At 39.2% G+C, this 17,097-nt stretch overlaps 1 protein-coding gene across 2 annotated transcripts in view; it reads left to right on the top strand.

The window, feature by feature from the left end:
• Window positions 1-17,097, top strand: part of LPCAT2 (lysophosphatidylcholine acyltransferase 2) — a 69,522-nt gene that overhangs the window by 18,443 nt on the left and 33,982 nt on the right. Inside the window, exons 4-8 of one of the 2 annotated variants that reach the window (XM_038531017.1) lie at window positions 784-896; window positions 2,871-2,931; window positions 3,814-3,872; window positions 5,134-5,168; window positions 8,379-8,433. In XM_038531017.1, the coding sequence (XP_038386945.1) occupies window positions 784-896; window positions 2,871-2,931; window positions 3,814-3,872; window positions 5,134-5,168; window positions 8,379-8,433 (323 nt within the window). The remainder of the gene's footprint in view (window positions 1-783; window positions 897-2,870; window positions 2,932-3,813; window positions 3,873-5,133; window positions 5,169-8,378; window positions 8,434-17,097) is intronic. The other variant, XM_038531018.1, reaches the window with a different exon arrangement.

Here is a 17,097-nt window from a genome sequence, read left to right as displayed (position 1 = left end):
AAGCAAGTGAGATATGTATCCCACCAGATGCTTTGGTTTCTCCCTAGGGTGTGGGTCTCTAAGTAACCACTCTCAGTCGTCCCAAGTCCCAAGGTTATTGCAAGCATCTAGTGGTGGCAGAGTGGGTGTGGAAGTTGCCTGATGTTGCCTTGGCACTCTGGAGAAATAGCAGTAGTTCCTGCCACTTTATCACTCAGCTAAGAAAAACACACACACACACACACCCTCTCTCTCTTTCTTTTTTTTTTTTCTTCAGTGTAACCGCCTTGCTTTGTATAACATGGCATTTTCTGAAAAGCTGTTTAGCAATAGACTTTTGGTATATTGAGGTTTCTTTTGCATGTGTGAGGAACCTACCTACTGTCATGCTGAAAATTTTAGTAGAATTAATAATGGCTCCCTATTCGTCTGTACTCTGAATTCATATAATCAGTTTTCAGCATATTTCTAAAATAAAACAAGATCATCTTGCAGTATATTTTCCAAAGCTTTAAGTCAGTTGAGGAAGAAGAACTTTAGGGAGAAAATTGCATTTGCTTCCTCTTATACTCTTGCTGCTAACTTCTGTTATATCAATGAAATCTTTGTATGAAGAATCTCCTTTTGAAACCAGAAGCTAAGTTCTAATAAACTGAATTAGAGGGTTTTTTTTTTAGGTTCTCTTTGATTTGCTATATTTTAACTTTACATACAATTTGTTTTATGATTTATCCAGTATCATTGCTGTGGTAGCTGTACACACACAAAAAATGACTTGGCTCTGACCTTTTGTTTGTTTTAAAGGACTATTACGAGCTCTGCAGCCAGTGCTGGTGTCCCGTATAGATCCGGATTCTCGAAAAAACACAATAAATGAAATAGTAAGGCGAGCAACATCAAGAGGGCAGTGGCCACAGGTAAAACACAAGAGCTGATCCGAGTCACGGCACCAAAAAAAAAAACAAAAAACAAAACAAAACAAAACACAAGAGTGTTCATTTAGATATATTGTGAGTTTACTTATTGTATACATGCAGATTATTTGGATCCACAGATGGCACCATCTGGGGATACCTATGCTAGTTGTCCTCAGTATGAGTATTAAGTCCTCTTCCCTGTGAGATACTCCATGGGATTAAATGTGTCATTCTTTCTTATTTTCCCAACTCTTTGAAATAATTTTTACTTTGTGTCAGAAAAAGTAATTCTCTACCACTGAATTCATGTATTATCTTAAAGACAAAATATCAAAGTTCAATTATACTCAACAATATGGTAGGTTTATTAGAAAAAAAGCGATTATGATCTTAATCTTATTCAAAGTATATTTAGACAGGGCTTTTCTGTTCAGGGGATTATATCAGAATCACCTAGAGAACTTTTTCAGACTTTACCATCTCACTACCCCCATCCCCTAGAGTGTTTTTCGGAGGTGAAGAAGGGGCAACATTGATTGGATAAAGGGAGCCTCATGGGTAATTCTGATAAGTATCGCTCTACCTTGACCCAGGTGTAAGCAGGTGACCTCCAGCAGGACTAATGTCTTGCAGTGAGCTGGCCACCCATGGTGATGTGTAGATGTTAAAATACCAAGAGGAGTATGACTCACCAGGAGGTTTTAGAAACCAGGGCATGTGAGGAAATGATTGAAAAGGTGACCAGGAAGAAATGGCACTTGGAATAAGGATTCAATTTTTCTCTTTGGATCAAAGGACTGTATCTAGGACTGGTAGGCAAAAGTTAGCAAACAGGTAAGATTTCAGCCCATATCACTCATCTCAAGGAACTTTCTAGCCAGATGGAGATTGGTTTGATCTGAAATCCTTGTCTAGAATTTTCAGACACTGGCTAAGCAACCACTTGGGGGGGATATTGTAGAAAGAATTCAAGCATTGGCAGTGCTGGATGGCCTTTAATGCTCCTTCCAGATCTGAGATTTCATGATTTACTCTGTATCCACTCATTGTTAATAGAGTAGCTATAGAGTTTCCATTGATTGAACCTTATTAGATATCGTATCCAGTTGTGATAGGAAACCCATTCTGTTTTTTAGTTGAGGGATGAAATTGCATACACTTACCATTTTTATTTTACAAATAACCCTTCGTGGTGGCACTTTCACCTAATAACGTTTCCCCTTTCTAATTATAAAATACGACTACCAACTAAGTGCACATACTAACCGCTGTGGGTGCAGGGATTTTCTGTTTTTATTTTACGTACTTAGCGATTTACTCATTGCTGATTCTAAAAGTTTCAGAAAATCCAGCCTGTTCAGTTAATGGGGAAACTAACTGTACTGCATGTCTCTCACATGAAGAACGTAAAAGACTATGTTAAAAGCTAAAATACTTTCTCAAATAAAGGTACTAAATCATATTCCATATGTCTGCTAGCTCAAGTAAGCATAAAGCATGTTGTAAGTATTTCCTCCTTTGCCCCTCCACCATATATCCCTAAGCTGTATGTTGTAGAAGTGAATATCCTTTAATGGGAAAACAGAAACAAGGAAGGAGGAATGTTTTGGTTAAGGATGTATAGCAGTAGAGGAAAGAATTTAATATGCTCTTTGACTATGACTTTGGGTCTGCATTTTCTTTTAAGTTTATTCACATCATCAGCATTGTCATTAAGAAACATTTACTTAAGTGCATTTTCTATTCAGAACTTTAATCCATTTTCTCATTATCTCAACGGTCAGGTGACAGTTCTTTTTGAGGAAAACTGGATAATCTGATTCTAGGTTTCTGTAGAATCGAGTTATTAGCCTTTTATTTCACTTTTGTTTTATAAGAATTGGCAGCTATTTGTGAAGTCATAAGAAAGTGAGTAAAGAGATAATCTATTGATTAGACTGAAATATTAAATGTACGTATTCCTTTTCTCCCAAGATACTAGTTTTCCCAGAAGGTACTTGTACTAATCGTTCCTGTTTGATTACTTTTAAACCAGGTGAGATCAATTAAATTATGTACTATAACAAAGTATGGACGATTTCTCAAATGATTTAATACTAATACACAAAGCAACTTGTTAGTTTGTCCTGGGCGTCTTTTCCAATAAAAAGTTTTTAACATTGTAAATCCGCAGAACTCACTCCTTTACATTCTCTTATAGTATCATAACCCCTTCTTCCTTGGTTTGTTGTGTGTGTGTGTGAGCGAGTGTGTATGAACCATATTTGATACACACACACACATAGAAACCACTGGCAGATTTTTCTTTTCCTCCAAAGATACCCTCACAAACACCCCAAGTCCTGTGTTATCTAGTAGAAAACTATTTCAGTGATCATGATGCTTTCAGATGCCTTCTATGCTTCACTCCTTTTTTTTTAATATTATAAAGTGACAAATTTCATAGTAATGTGTAATTTCATATGGAATTTCCTAGTAACTGATAATGGTTTAACGTGTTTTTGTATCGGCTCCTAGAATGCTCAGAGCCAAAGTTAGAACTCACATCTAGCAAGTGGGGTAGTTCTTACTACAAGTTTTCACTTTTGTATAGATTTTGTTCCCCTCAGTTTCTCTTGGTCTTGACTTTGTCATTACCTTTTCTAACAAATCCTTTTGAATGATCAGTATTTGGAAAATGAAAACACTTGGAGATATTTTCAGTGACTTGGGCGTAACATTTAATATTTTGGTTTTATCATTCTGAATTTTAGAACTCTCGTTTTGGTAAGTGCTAGGGATTTACCAACATTTAGCAAATAGTTTGTGTATACTCTTAAACCAGTAAGGATAGGTATGCCATTTATTATTAACTTTCTTCATTGTAAACCTTAAAGTCGTATAAGGAAGATGTTCTAATATTTCAATGTGGTTGTAGGAGCCTTCATTCCAGGAGTTCCAGTACAGCCTGTTCTCCTCAGATACCCAAACAAGCTGGTAAGCGTAGTATTTCACTGTGGGAAAAATCTCAGACATTCCGAATGGCACAGATTCTCTAGCACCCCTTTTCATCTTTGAATAAAGCTCTGAATAGACAAATGGTAGAAGAACATGGGTAGAACCCATTCCCCTTGACACATTTAGTGTTTAGAAGTTTGCAAGATAGGCACATATTTGTGGAGTATTACATTTTTGTCTCTGTTATTCCTAAGCCCCAGGAAGGCATTTCCCTTAGTTTCTACTCTGTTGTCATGGTAATGGTACAGTTAAGCTTCAGATTCAGAGTCTTATTAGATTGGATTGCAGAAAACTTGCATAAAGTTGTGATTTTCACTAAGCCTACAAGGAGACTTTTCCTGATTCAGTGGTTTTTACTGGAAGGATAACTGGTATCGCAAGATAAACTTGGGATTGACCTGGTGTTTTGTTACTGGCTGAGTACTTACTAGCTGTGTGAGTCTTGTCTTACTTAACTTAGGAGATATATGAAAAGAATCTGTCATCCTATAGAAAGTGCACATTTGGCTTAGGAAACAGTCTTTCTGCTCTAGCCAGGTACACCACTGACTCCTAGGTACTCATTGTGCCACCAGTTTCCTAAAAAAAGTGGTTTTTTTTTTTGGAATCTGTTTTGGTTTTGAGGGGAACTTTCAGTACTAGAGACTTTACATAAAAAGGCAGGCTGCCATGATTAATTATCTATGTTATTTGAGATCAAGAGTTCTTGCTCAATTCAGCTTTCTTTTAGTGGCTGACTTTAGACATCTTGATTTCTTGACTTTAGACATCTGTAGTTAAAAAAAATTAAAATCTATCTAAATATACTTATTATACTTCTGCCTATTTGGCATTACTCAAATTCTTTCACTATGTACTACTTTAATCTTTTCTCCCAAATACTCATGCCCCCTTTTGAGAATGGATATATTCTGGGTTTTGTAAGCAAATTAATTATCCAGATATGTTCATATTAGGAGAAAAATAGCTATGCATGCATATAGTTTTATTAAAAATTAAGAACAGCTTAATTCCATAAAAAGATAGGGGTAACATATGGAAAACAGATTTTTGCTGTGTAGATATATAATCCAAGAATTCATAGAGCAGCTCACTGCTATTTAATAGGTTCGTTTTACTTTTCAACATACTGTTTTTAATTCAGAAGGAAAGTATATGACTACCAATATTGAAATAAGGTTTTGGTTTTATTTGGCATTTTTTCTCTGAACTAAGAGTCTAAATACTTTTGTTACTATAGGATACTGTGACGTGGACGTGGCAAGGATATACATTGTAAGTCACTTCTCTCTGCTGTTTTATTTAAATTTTACTAGGGTGAAGAAAAAGATCATTTATTCCTTTTTTTTAAAAAAAGCCTTTTTTTGCAGAAGTAAAGGTTTCTTTTTTAAAAAGAATTTATTTATTTATTAATTTGAGAGAGAATGTGTGTATGTGCAAGCAAGGGCGGGGGGGTGGGCGGCAAGAAGAGGGACAAGCATACTCTGCCCACTGAACACAGAGCCCCACACAAGGCTCCATCTCATGACCCTGAGATCATGACCTGAGCCGAAATCAAGAGTCAGATGTTTAACTGACTGAGTCACCCAGGCATCCTTAAAAGTAAAGATTTCTAGTCAGATTCTAAAATCTTGTCACTGAGAAGTCTCTGGAGAGCATCGCTATCTTGCCTGATAGCCCCCGGCCCCTCCCATGTGCAGAATTCTAGATGCCTTCCATGTTCTTATGGGTCTCAAGTGTGTGTCTACCAATTCTCAAGAACCAGTCCAGTGACCTGGTTTTCAGCCTTCATAGCTTTAATCTCATAGTTTTATTTCTATTGCAGATTTTAGCGTATTAGCTGGTGTCTCCATTATTGCTTTGCTCTATCGGTTTAAGCAGTCCAGAGCCATTGCGTCATATGGCCTGAAATAGCAGTGATGTGTCTGATCTGAGCTGAGAAAGTGGCTAAGCTTTCAGTTCCGTTCTTGGATTGTAAAAGCATAGGGATCAGCAGTTTCTATAAACATTTAAGAGGAATACAGCTCACCAGTAAGCAAGCTGAAGTGAAACAGGCTTCAGAAAGAACAGAACATGTAGAATCTTACTTTCCCTCAAGATCTTTTGTCCAGTTCCCCCTGGATAGGTCTGAGTCAGTTTATACTGTGGAGAGAACCATGTAAAATGACTGGATTTGAGGACTTTGCCTGGGGGCTTACCCAGCAGTGTCTTTTGATACTGAGCGAAGAGAGTTCACATAACGTTGTTGATGCATAGACAGCCGCTTGGACGTGTTTAAAAGGGAATGATCATTTGCCTTCAAGTACCTTGTGACTTCCTTACATACCCCTTAGATCATCCAAACAACATATGAAAGTCAGATTGTTTTTTATACTGCATACCGATTTTCTCTATTTTGTGTGTGTGAATTGCATCAAAATAATAAATTTAAATCAAAGTGGGTAACTGATGGGCCAGTGACATATGTTATTGTTTATTAACATGTGAGACACATATATTCCTATTACTCTTTGGTCCTTTGTACCCGAAGTTAAGTCAAAGACACTGGAAATAAAGACCATAAATTGAAAAGGGTATCTGGGCGTTATGTGATCTTGGCTGGGATACATTTCATGTCACTACTGATCCTGGTTTTCAGCTTTTCATAGAAGGGCAAGTGAGGAGAAACAAATACTATGAGAAATTTTAGAAAAGGAAGTGCCTAGAAACTGGGTACAGAACGTCGTTAGATGTCCCAAGATGTGTCATCCTTGGGCCCTTTATAATTTAAGTTCCTTGCAGAGACAGTGACATCAGGCTCTCTCTGCAGTCAGTATGACTTGTTTAAACTTGTGTGGCAGTCCAGGTGGGCATGAAGGTCAAGTAGGAGAAGGCCTTCCCAGGAGGATGATCAGGGTAGAAAATGGAGTGGTTTGGTAATCTAGGCTTCTAACCCAGGAAGCGTGTGATAAAGGGAAAAAGAAAATAGGAGACAATTCAGAAAAGAGAGAGAAATTTTTTTTCCCAGAGTTAAAGATATCTTAGGGCTGAAAAACACGAAGACCTCAAAAGGCACAACTTTGTTTTGTCCAGATGCCACGTTGCACTTGCCTGTGGTAACTCGCATTTCCGCTTTTATCTTCTCATGGGCTTCGTGGTATATTGAGCACCATGTCTGTTACTTTTAAGTCTGTTTTCTCAACTGCCCTTGCTCCAAGGTTGAGTCTAGACAGATTCTAAGGAAGAGAGTCTATATGCTAAGGCAGATAGCCTAAGGGAGAGGGATAATAAACTTAGGAAATGCATTTAGAGAAGGGGCAGCTATAGAAAAGCTGTTTTGTTTGGGTCCAAGAAGTGGTGTTTGGTTTGTGTGTAGTGAAGACAACATAATTTTAATGAGATCTTACACCTGGTTTGTTTGTTCTTTCTTTCTTTCTTTCTTTCTTTCTTTCTTTCTTTCTTTCTTTCTTTCTTTCTTCATTCATTCAGAATTTTCAGAACAGATTTATCTATTTGAATCACTAAGTTCCAAAGCTCAATTTAAATAATTCAAAAACAATTTATTTTATGGTAAATAATGTGTATTGATTTTGTTTGCTTGGAGTTGATAGTAAAAGATTTTTTCCTCTCAGATGGAAAATTTAAGAACTGATACTTATTAAATTGGTATATCCACTTCCTAAATTCCTTCTTTTAACTAAATTCCTTCTTTAAATTTCTAAGTTTCTTGTGTAAACTAAGTTAATTTTTTATAGATAAATCCTATTTTAGTTTCTTAATAGCAACTGGTTGGTTGTTTCCTTAAACATGTAGATTAATCCACTCTGTCAGCATTCTGGGTCATCTGTCTAAATGAGGTGAAATAAAAAATCCTATAGAAGTCTTATCCAGAGAGTCTAAATATGTATTAGAAAGCTGTACATAGAAACAACTATTTCAAAAATTATCTTTGAGAGGGTTGGTTATAATCACTTTAAAGAAAGCCTTTGTTCTTTGCCTAGTTTACAATGAAAGAAAATTTCTCTATAACTAAAACATGTATTATTAATTGGGACAATTATGATAAAATTTCTGCTTTTAGGGAAAGGCCCACTGATTTTTTTTTTTAATATCAGAAATGAGTTTAAAAATGTGATGTTCTGCTCCAGAGTTTTCCTACAAACACATTTATGTACCTTAAAATGTGGCCTTGTTTCTCTAGGGTCTTAGGCTTACAAGTCTGAGTTGTCCAGGGGACTTCACATTTGGGGGGTAGTGTGCTGAGCTGCAGCTCTGACTCACAAATAATTATTTGGTGTTGCATTTGGTGATTTAACTTTTGAATATCACAAATGCTTGTTCAAGCCCAAGGAATGTAGTAGCTGCTGTGTGACATTTATAAATGCAGAATATATATGAAGTGTGACATGGCAGCGCTTGTGCATAAAGAAAGGATTGTTGAGTAATAATATTAGATAATACTTGTATTACTATATAAAGATGTGCTGCTCTATTTTTTCTCTTCAGCATTCAGCTTTGTATGCTTACTTTCTGCCAGCCCTTCACAAAAGTGGAAGTTGAGGTAAGTCATTCAAAACACAGCCTTAGAACTGGAGATTTGACCTTTCCTTTTTATTTGAACTTCTCATCTAGAGAACCCAGCTGTACAAAGGTTGGAAGTTAAGTCCACGATATATATATAATTTATTTATTAAAGATTTTATTTATTTATTCATGAGAGACACAGAGAGGCAGAGGCATAGAGGGAGAAGCAGGCTCCTTGCAGAGAGCCCAATATGGGACTTGATCTCCAGACTTGGGATCAAGACCTGAGCCAAAGACAGACTCTCAACCACTGAGCCACCCAGGCGTCCCAAGTCCACCATCTTTAAAATAAGCCCTGGTCTTTGACACATTGTCCACCTGGCTCTCAGATTCCCACTGCTCCCCCCCTTACAGTAATTCCAGGAAGTAGCCCTAACTTGTGAGAACTTCCATATGTAACCACCAGATTTATGTAACTGCTTTCTATCTCATTCCTTTTAATGCTGACCTCTGCCCAATTGGATGTTATGCTTCACATCCTAACAAAAGGAGCGATGGAGCCCCAGAGCTCCTTAAAGAGTATGTTCTGTCAAAGTGGAGAGGCACAGAGGTCAGAAGCCCTCCCTTTTGGAATCATTCTGCACACAGAAGGCCTGAGAAAATCGTATCTGGAGGCCACTCATAGGGCAGTCTTTCGGCTTGAATTGCAGTAGCAGGCTGGGAGTAGGGCAGTGATTAGGTCTTTCTGAAAATTCTGATGAGATTTTTAAGACTCTGAAAGTTGGTTCCAGAACCGTTCTTAGACCTTAGAGTGATGTGGAATGGACCCCCATATGCAGAATTGAGTTGGATTTAGTGATACTCTCAGGAGGCCTCTAAAGAGAGAGGGTCAGAATAGTAAGTCAGGCTCTCAACTTCATTTTGCAATTGCATCCATAGATTGTGTAAAGAGAACTTTAAGTCTGCATATGTAGTTCAGAGTCCTGAATGAGGGCCCATACTCCAAGTGACAGGACAGGGAATTTAAGTAATGAGAATACTGTTTTTCACTTTGTTACATAGCTTAGTCATTTAGCCACGCAGAGCTTGTCAGCAATTCCAAATGACATAGGAAGGCAAATTATATTTCAAAATGAATTTCACTTTGGTTGAGATTTTTCTTGAGATTTGCAGGTTGTCTGCCTACCAAGAAAAGATCTTTTTATTAATTATATACCACACTTCCCCCACGTTTAAAACCAGCTCAGTATCACTCAGTGTGACGAAAAAACACTAGTTCTTGAAATATACATAGATGTTCCTAGAGAAAAACACTAATCTGTGCCCTAATAATCACTTTAAGAAATCCTAGGGTAAACAAAATTAATCAGATTTCTTTTCTGAAGACCTGTGAGTGCCTTTGAGATGGTTTGGCCACAATACTCTTTTTTTCTCTGGATTCCTTCTGGAGCCAGTGTTCCATAGAATATGTTTTGGGAAACCCTGTCAGGAAGAAATATTATATTATTTCTAAGTACTCTGAGCATGTTCTTCCGTTCTTGATAGCTATTCAAGTAGACTAGCCCTGTGTTCTTTTTCTAAAACAAAAATGAAAGGAAGAAACTCCTACTTAAAACAGCCACTCTGTCTTCTGTGCAAACTTGAAAGCTATTATGTATATAGTATATATGTTGCCTTCCCCAGCTAAAACAAGATCTAGCAACAGATGTGGAAATTCAGGAGAACTCTACTTTTTTTGTGTAGCACATGTGTCCATGGTCAAACTGTTACAACAGAGGTAGGCAAAGTCCTCTTTTCTTTGCCCTGAACATTATTACCACATTTCCTTTCTGTGTCATGGCAGGCATGACTACCTACCTACCTACCTACCTTCCTTTCTTTCTTTCTTTCTTTCTTTCTTTCTTTCTTTCTTTCTTTCTTTCTTTCTTTCTTTCTTTCTTTTCTTTTCTTTTCTTTTCTTTTCTTTCTTTCTTTCCTTCTTTCCTTCTTTCCTTCTCTTTTTCCTTTTGATTACAACTCTAGCCAGTTCCCAGACCTGTCTTGGTAATATTTCCTAGCAAAGACTATATCCTTTGATAACTTCACAAACAAAATGGCTAACAACCTGTTTAAAGGAGCTGAATCAGTAAGATTCAGTGTATTAGAATTGTGGCTTATGGCAAGCGGATGGGCATTTGTGGCGTTCAAGCCTTGTGTTCTTATTTTGCTTATATTTATTTTACATTTATGGTGCTACCTTTCACCCAGGGCACTCCTCACTACTTTATGACTTTTGAATATTTTAATTCCCCCTAGTTGGGTGCAACTGAAAAATGTATCCCACAGCCTATCAGGTGCTAGGTGTATCCACACCCTGGCTCAAGATTCTCAAGAACTGGGCACTGCATAAAGGCTCTTGCTTTTTACTATGGCCGAGGAGGCCTGGCTTGAGCTGCCACACATGTACTTAGTTGCACCAACATCAGGTGTCTTGGTTGTTCAGAAGCACCCCCACTCCTCACCCTCGTGTTCTTTAAAACTGATGGAAATCTTGGGCATTTGGGTGGCTCAGTCAGATAAGCATCTGACTCTTGATCTCAGCTCAGGTCTTTTACTTGGAGTCATGAGTTCTAGCCCCTCATGGAGCTCCACACTGTGCATGAAGCCTACCTAAAAACAAAAAACTGATAGAAATCCTAGTTATTATTTTTTTTACATATGTTTTTAGAACTTCTTAAATATTAACTAGATAAGCCTAATTGAAGATATATTATTCAAGTATATGGTCTTAGTTTTGTGCTTTTTAAAATGAACTTTGAATGGATCATTTGGTGTCTTTTAGACACTCTGCCTTGGTGAGTCGTAGGACATCGCAGGATGTTGAAGGCCATAGTATTCTTTCATCTTTTACAAGTCATCCTTCGCTGAGGATGATTTTCCAACTCCGTAGTTACCAGAATCTTTGGATAGCTAAAATCTAGGTGTATAATATTGAGGGGTGTTTTCTTGTCTCTTCTCCCCAATCCCTCTCTGCTTCCTCAACAGAGACTTATTTTTGAAAAGACCATTATTTTCTTGACTCTTGAATCTTAAAAATATAATCCGTCCCAAAGCACGTGCCCTCTGTAATTGGTCTTCTGGCATTCTTGAACAATGATGTTATGTGTGTCCAAAGAGGTTCTACTGCAAGTTATTCTCTGGATCATAGTGGCATAATGGGTGTGTTTAAAGTGTCTTTTAGTGGTTACTTTTATTGGCCAGCTACTTCACAAGCATGTCATTATAAGCAAGTGGCTTAGGGGCATATGGAAAGAGATAGCTAGTAGGAAACATCCCAGAATGTGACATAAATCATCAGCCTACTAGTTGTATCTCATGAGAGAGAATCCACACAAAACTAGACTATAAGGCATTATGTGGGCAGCAGCTGGTTTATGAATGGAAGTAGGGCCTTCACAGTGACCATTAGTCTGTTTCCTCTTTCATAGGCTAGATCTCAGTTTCTATTCAGAACCACCCATTATAATACAGGCGCATACAAATGATTTATCTGAGGGCATACAGACATACTTTGTTTTAGTAAAATTCCTTTGCAAAGCTTAAAAGGAACTTCTAGTGGCTAGCATTAGACCTATAATACTTTGTGGTGGGTCTAATTCCTATAAGTAGTAGAAAGGGATTGTTTTTCATTAAAAAACAATTCTGATTTAGGAAAGGATTTTCATAATGAGTGTTATGATCAACACCTGTAGATAGATCCAACTTTTTAAATCTCCAAAAAGTTTATTAGTTAGGGAAGGTCCAAATATATTTATATAGTTTACTTAAATATCCAAATATACTCAAATGATTTGTAGTTTTGAATCTAAAATGAACAGACCTTTTAAAAAACCTCTGTCACATGAATACACATGCACACACACACACAAAACCCATATATGTGCTTATTCTAACAAAACTAATTTCTTCTGGAACTCAGTAGAATTCTGAAATTTCTAAGTAGTCATAGTAGTAGTAGTAGAGAAATGGAGTGTTATATCTACTTTTATTTATAAATATATTTTTGAAAGAGAGAGAGAGAGTACATGATCCAGGTGGAAGAAGGAGAGAGAGAATCTTAAGAGGCTCCATGCCCAGTACAGAGCCTGACCTAGGGCTCAATTTCATGACCCTGAGATCATGACCTGAGCTGAAATTAAAGATCAGATGCTTAACCAACTGAGCCACCCAGGTGCCCTGAAAAATGGAGTGTTATATAAAAAAAAAAAGAGTATTAGCTGGGATTTTGTTCCAATTCTGCTACCATCAACCAGTATGTGCTTGAGTAAATGACTTAAGCCTCCCCTGGCGTGTGTTCTCACTGGTAAAATGGGATACTAACACCTCTTTTATAGGGTGGCTAGCATTTAATAAGGTGATTTCAGTGCTAGCACATGGTAGGTATTTAATAAGCAGTCACTTGCATTTCCCTTACCATCTAAATTGTTCTGTGAATTTGGGAAGAAAGCAGCAAATGTTAATTAATAAATACCTTCCTTTTTTCACATTTGCTCTTTCTGAAGAATCATGGGAAGAACCAGAACTGTGTATTTGTTGAGACTGACTCATCAAAATCCTTTTCTGTTACTTGGAAAAAGAAAAGGCTGATCATAGTACTGTCACTCATCAGTCTTTCTCCTTTTTATAATCATTTATTTAGTAGAAAGGAATGTGCCCGATATGGTCAGGAAACAATGAATAAAAGCAGTTTCACTGGTCCCAAGTATTCATGTGAAGGATTGGCTCTGGATAACAGATCGCCTGCAAAATAGACTGAAGAATTCTGACTTTTTCTTCTATGTTGCCTGTGGCCCAAAAGATGGTGGGGCACTCTGGGACCAGAAGGGTAAATGAGGCATTCCTATGGGAAGCATGTCAGTTAGCTGCCCTCTTATATGGGGCAGGATGGTGCCGAGCCAGCAAGTGAAGGAACAGAGCACACGAAAGGGAGGAGGGCAAATGTGCTGGGAGCCAGTCTCAGGGGCAACAGAAAAGCATTGGAGAGATTCACGTGGACTTTTGTGGGGGAGGAGAGCCTTCCCTCTACCCACTTAAGTTCCATAGCTGGATCTGTGAAATAACCTCACAACGGTCAAATTAATAGAGCCAAAGGTATACAGATTTATTAACTTTTTAATATGTGCACAAGAGCATCTTAGTGAACAAAAAGTGAATACCCAAAAAAATGAGGAAGGGGAGGGACAGTGTTGGCTACTCAGGGCAGAGTCAGTCATTTTTTTTAAAAAGATTTTATTTATTTATTCATGAGAGACACAGAAGCAGAGACATAGGCAGAGGGAGAAGCAGGCTCCTTGCGGGGAGCCTGATACGGAACTTGATCCCAGGACCCCAGGATCACGCCCTGAGCTGAAGGCAGACGCTCAACCACTAAGCAACCTAGGTGCCCCAAGTCAATGATTTTTAGAAATGACAAATGGACCCTGGGAAGAATAGACTGGGGGCTGTGATAGCGTGCAATAAAATTTGTGTGGGTGTGATACCGACCTGCATGTGCATCTCCTTTGATAAGGGTCCATCTTCCCTGTTTGAGGAGACTCCACAGGAGGGAATTTATGACAACTGAGTTCCTTTTGGAAGAGCTGCCTTTAGGTGGATAAGGAAAATTGAGAGAAAGCCTCTCTGTGCATTTGCTATACTTCAAATGCCTCTAACTCCAAATAATCAACATACTGAAGTGGTACACTATGCGGTAGCCTGTCCTTGACTCCTTCACTGTCTCCTTTCTAAAGTTGAATGTGAAGTACCATTGAGGTGAAAGTAGAATTGAAACCTGAGAAGCATGAACCATGTCTGAAACATTAAAATACAATGGCAGCAGGTCCGGAAGGTATACCTGAGCAGCAGCGAGGTCCCGCCAGTTCAGTAACTTGATCCTCACCCGTCACATAGACATTAAGGAAACAGACTCCATATGAAGATCACACGTTGGGGCACAGCTGCATGATTGAAAGGCTAAAGGAAGATGCTCAACAAAGTAAACAGGACTATTTTGTGTCTGGAGATGGTGTGATGACCTTGGGAAAATAACATAATTTTTAAACAGCTGTGAAGACCCCATGGAGCTTACCATGAATTTGTAGTAGACTCAACCCATGAGCTTGTATACCTTTCTCTAGCATCCCTCCATGGTCTCTCGCAGGCATGGGAAGGCAGGGGAAGGAGAGGTGATCACGGGTCTGCAGTTGGCACCGTGGGTGTGGCAAAAGGAAGACAGTCTAGGTGACAGTCTACATGGAAGTAGCTGACTCCTCAAGTCCCATAGAGACAGGCAGTCAGCTGTTGCTGGGAGGGAGTGGATGAAAGGAGACCAGCATGCCCTAAGAGAAACCAGCAGGTTCTCACAGTCTGCAAGGGACCAGGTCAGAGAAGTAACAAGAACTCATCACAGGAGATTAGCATCATATGTGTGTCACTGTGGCCAAGGCACAGATGAGAACACCTGTGGCCAGGTGAAGAGGCTGTGAGTTCAACATGTCAGATGAGCCATGCGTGTGGCTACTCTGGATAATGAGAGAAGATGGATGTGGAAAGGAAAATTTGGTGTTCTGAAGTCACTGGGGTATCAGCTATGTGTCAGGGGACAGTAATAAGCAGACAATGGCAGTCACATTTCCCTGTCTTGGGCCAATCTTCCTTCCCAAGGAGAGGCTGTGTTTTTGCTGTGTCTTGAATGAATGCACACAAAATAGAAATGTGGTAAAGAAGGCAAGGTCTGCTGCAAGGAGACACAACTTTTTATAAGAATTTCCATTGCATTCCTTCTCAGGAGGCATGGTGGGGGGGCTTCAAAGGCCCGTGAGGGTCAAATACAGGCTTTTAATTATTTTGTACTCTCAGTGGAATTTTCTTCATTGAGAATAAAAGGCTGTGCCAACATGAGAGTTATTAAAAATCATTTTGTGGAAAATATTGCCCGCACCAAAAGGAATTAAGCCCACAGTTCATTGCATTATGTTTGTCTAACAGTATAGTAGAAATTTCTTTTCAAGGTTTTCTGGATGTGCTTTTATGACCCACAAATTACGTGTGTTACAAATGATCATGTGGCTTTCTTAAATAATGAAGAATTATATGGCAATTTAAAATATGCCATTTTATTTTGTTAAAGATTTTGTGAACACTGATTTTGACATGCCATTTTCTACCTTGGGTTTCATACCAAGCAAATACAAGAGATTAAAATCTAGAATAGGATGGAGGGAATTTTAAGAAATAATTGCAAAGAAGGGCTGTTGCTCTGGATAGATAAGTGATGTGGGGACCTCTGGTGGCTTAGTTTATTTTTCCATCTTATTTTTTTTTTTTTTTATTGGTGTTCAATTTACTAACATACAGAATAACACCCAGTGCCCGTCACCCATTCACTCCCACCCCCCGCCCTCCTCCCCTTCTACCACCCCTAGTTCGTTTCCCAGAGTTAGCAGTCTTTACATTCTGTCTCCCTTTCTGATATTTCCCACACATTTCTTCTCCCTTCCCTTATTTTCCCTTTCACTATTATTTATATTCCCCAAATGAATGAGAACATATAATGTTTGTCCTTCTCCGACTGACTTACTTCACTCAGCATAATACCCTCCAGTTCCATCCACGTTGAAGCAAATGGTGGGTATTTGTAATTTCTAATAGCTGAGTAATATTCCATTGTATACATAAACCACATCTTCTTTATCCATTCATCTTTCGTTGGACACCGAGGCTCCTTCCACAGTTTGGCTATAGTGGCCATTGCTGCTAGAAACATCGGGGTGCAGGAGAGCCCCGTCCCGGAGACGCAGGAGCTGCACCGACCTTCCCGGGCGGAAAGGGGCTCGCGGGGAGTTGGAGCAGGAACCAGGAGGGTGAGGATGCCCTCGGGCTCCCGAGGACAGTAACAGCAACTGCGCACCCAGGAGAGTGCGCCGAGCTCCCTAAGGGCTGCAGCGCGCACGGCGGGACCCGGCGGGACCCGGAGTATTTTTCCATCTTAAAGAATAACGATACTAAGTAAAAGCTAGACGCAGAATCCCCATTGGAGAGGGCCTTGGAGATCATCGAGTCCAACTTTTTCATTTGACAAGAGAGGGGACTAAGTCCCACTGAGGCCAAATGACTCTTCCAGGATCTCGCGGCAAAGCCAAGGCCACAACCAGGTTGAGGGCTCTTTCTGCAACCTGCCACTGCTCCCCTGAGAGAGAATGTTAATGACAATGCGTATCACACAGCACGCTCTCCTCTGATTCCTCTCCGTGTTATCCTAAAATGCCGCTTGCACCCTTGCTGTCCTCTGCATCCTCACACCCTCTCTTCAGGGTCTTACCTTCTCTCACAGGGTGATTGTGGTAACCTCCAGGGCTGCTCCTTGCTCTCAGCCTTTTCCTCTTTGGTTAAGCTATTCCCTACCACCGAGGTTTCCACTCAAAAGCTTGGACTTGGTTACAATGCTCCCTTGCTCAGACTTCATCTCTATATCCCCTTGCCCAAAGGCTTCTTAACATGGTTAACGAGATTTGAAAACAGGTCCACATGGGGGCTCCCGAGGGCAGGGGCTCCTTTGTCATGTGCCTGGCATTCAGTAGGTGTATAAGCAACACTCATTGAATGTAAGTGAATTCAATGAATGAATTCATTGAGTACGTGAATATTTGAGTATGTCATTAATCTTTGTGAACCCCAGTCCTAA

The sequence above is a fragment of the Canis lupus genome, chromosome 2 (genome assembly GCF_011100685.1).
Source record: "Canis lupus familiaris isolate Mischka breed German Shepherd chromosome 2, alternate assembly UU_Cfam_GSD_1.0, whole genome shotgun sequence".
Taxonomy (NCBI): Eukaryota; Metazoa; Chordata; class Mammalia; order Carnivora; family Canidae; genus Canis; species Canis lupus.
The sequence above is the reverse complement of the archived record's forward strand: the minus strand, read 5'-3'. Positions and strand labels throughout refer to the sequence as shown.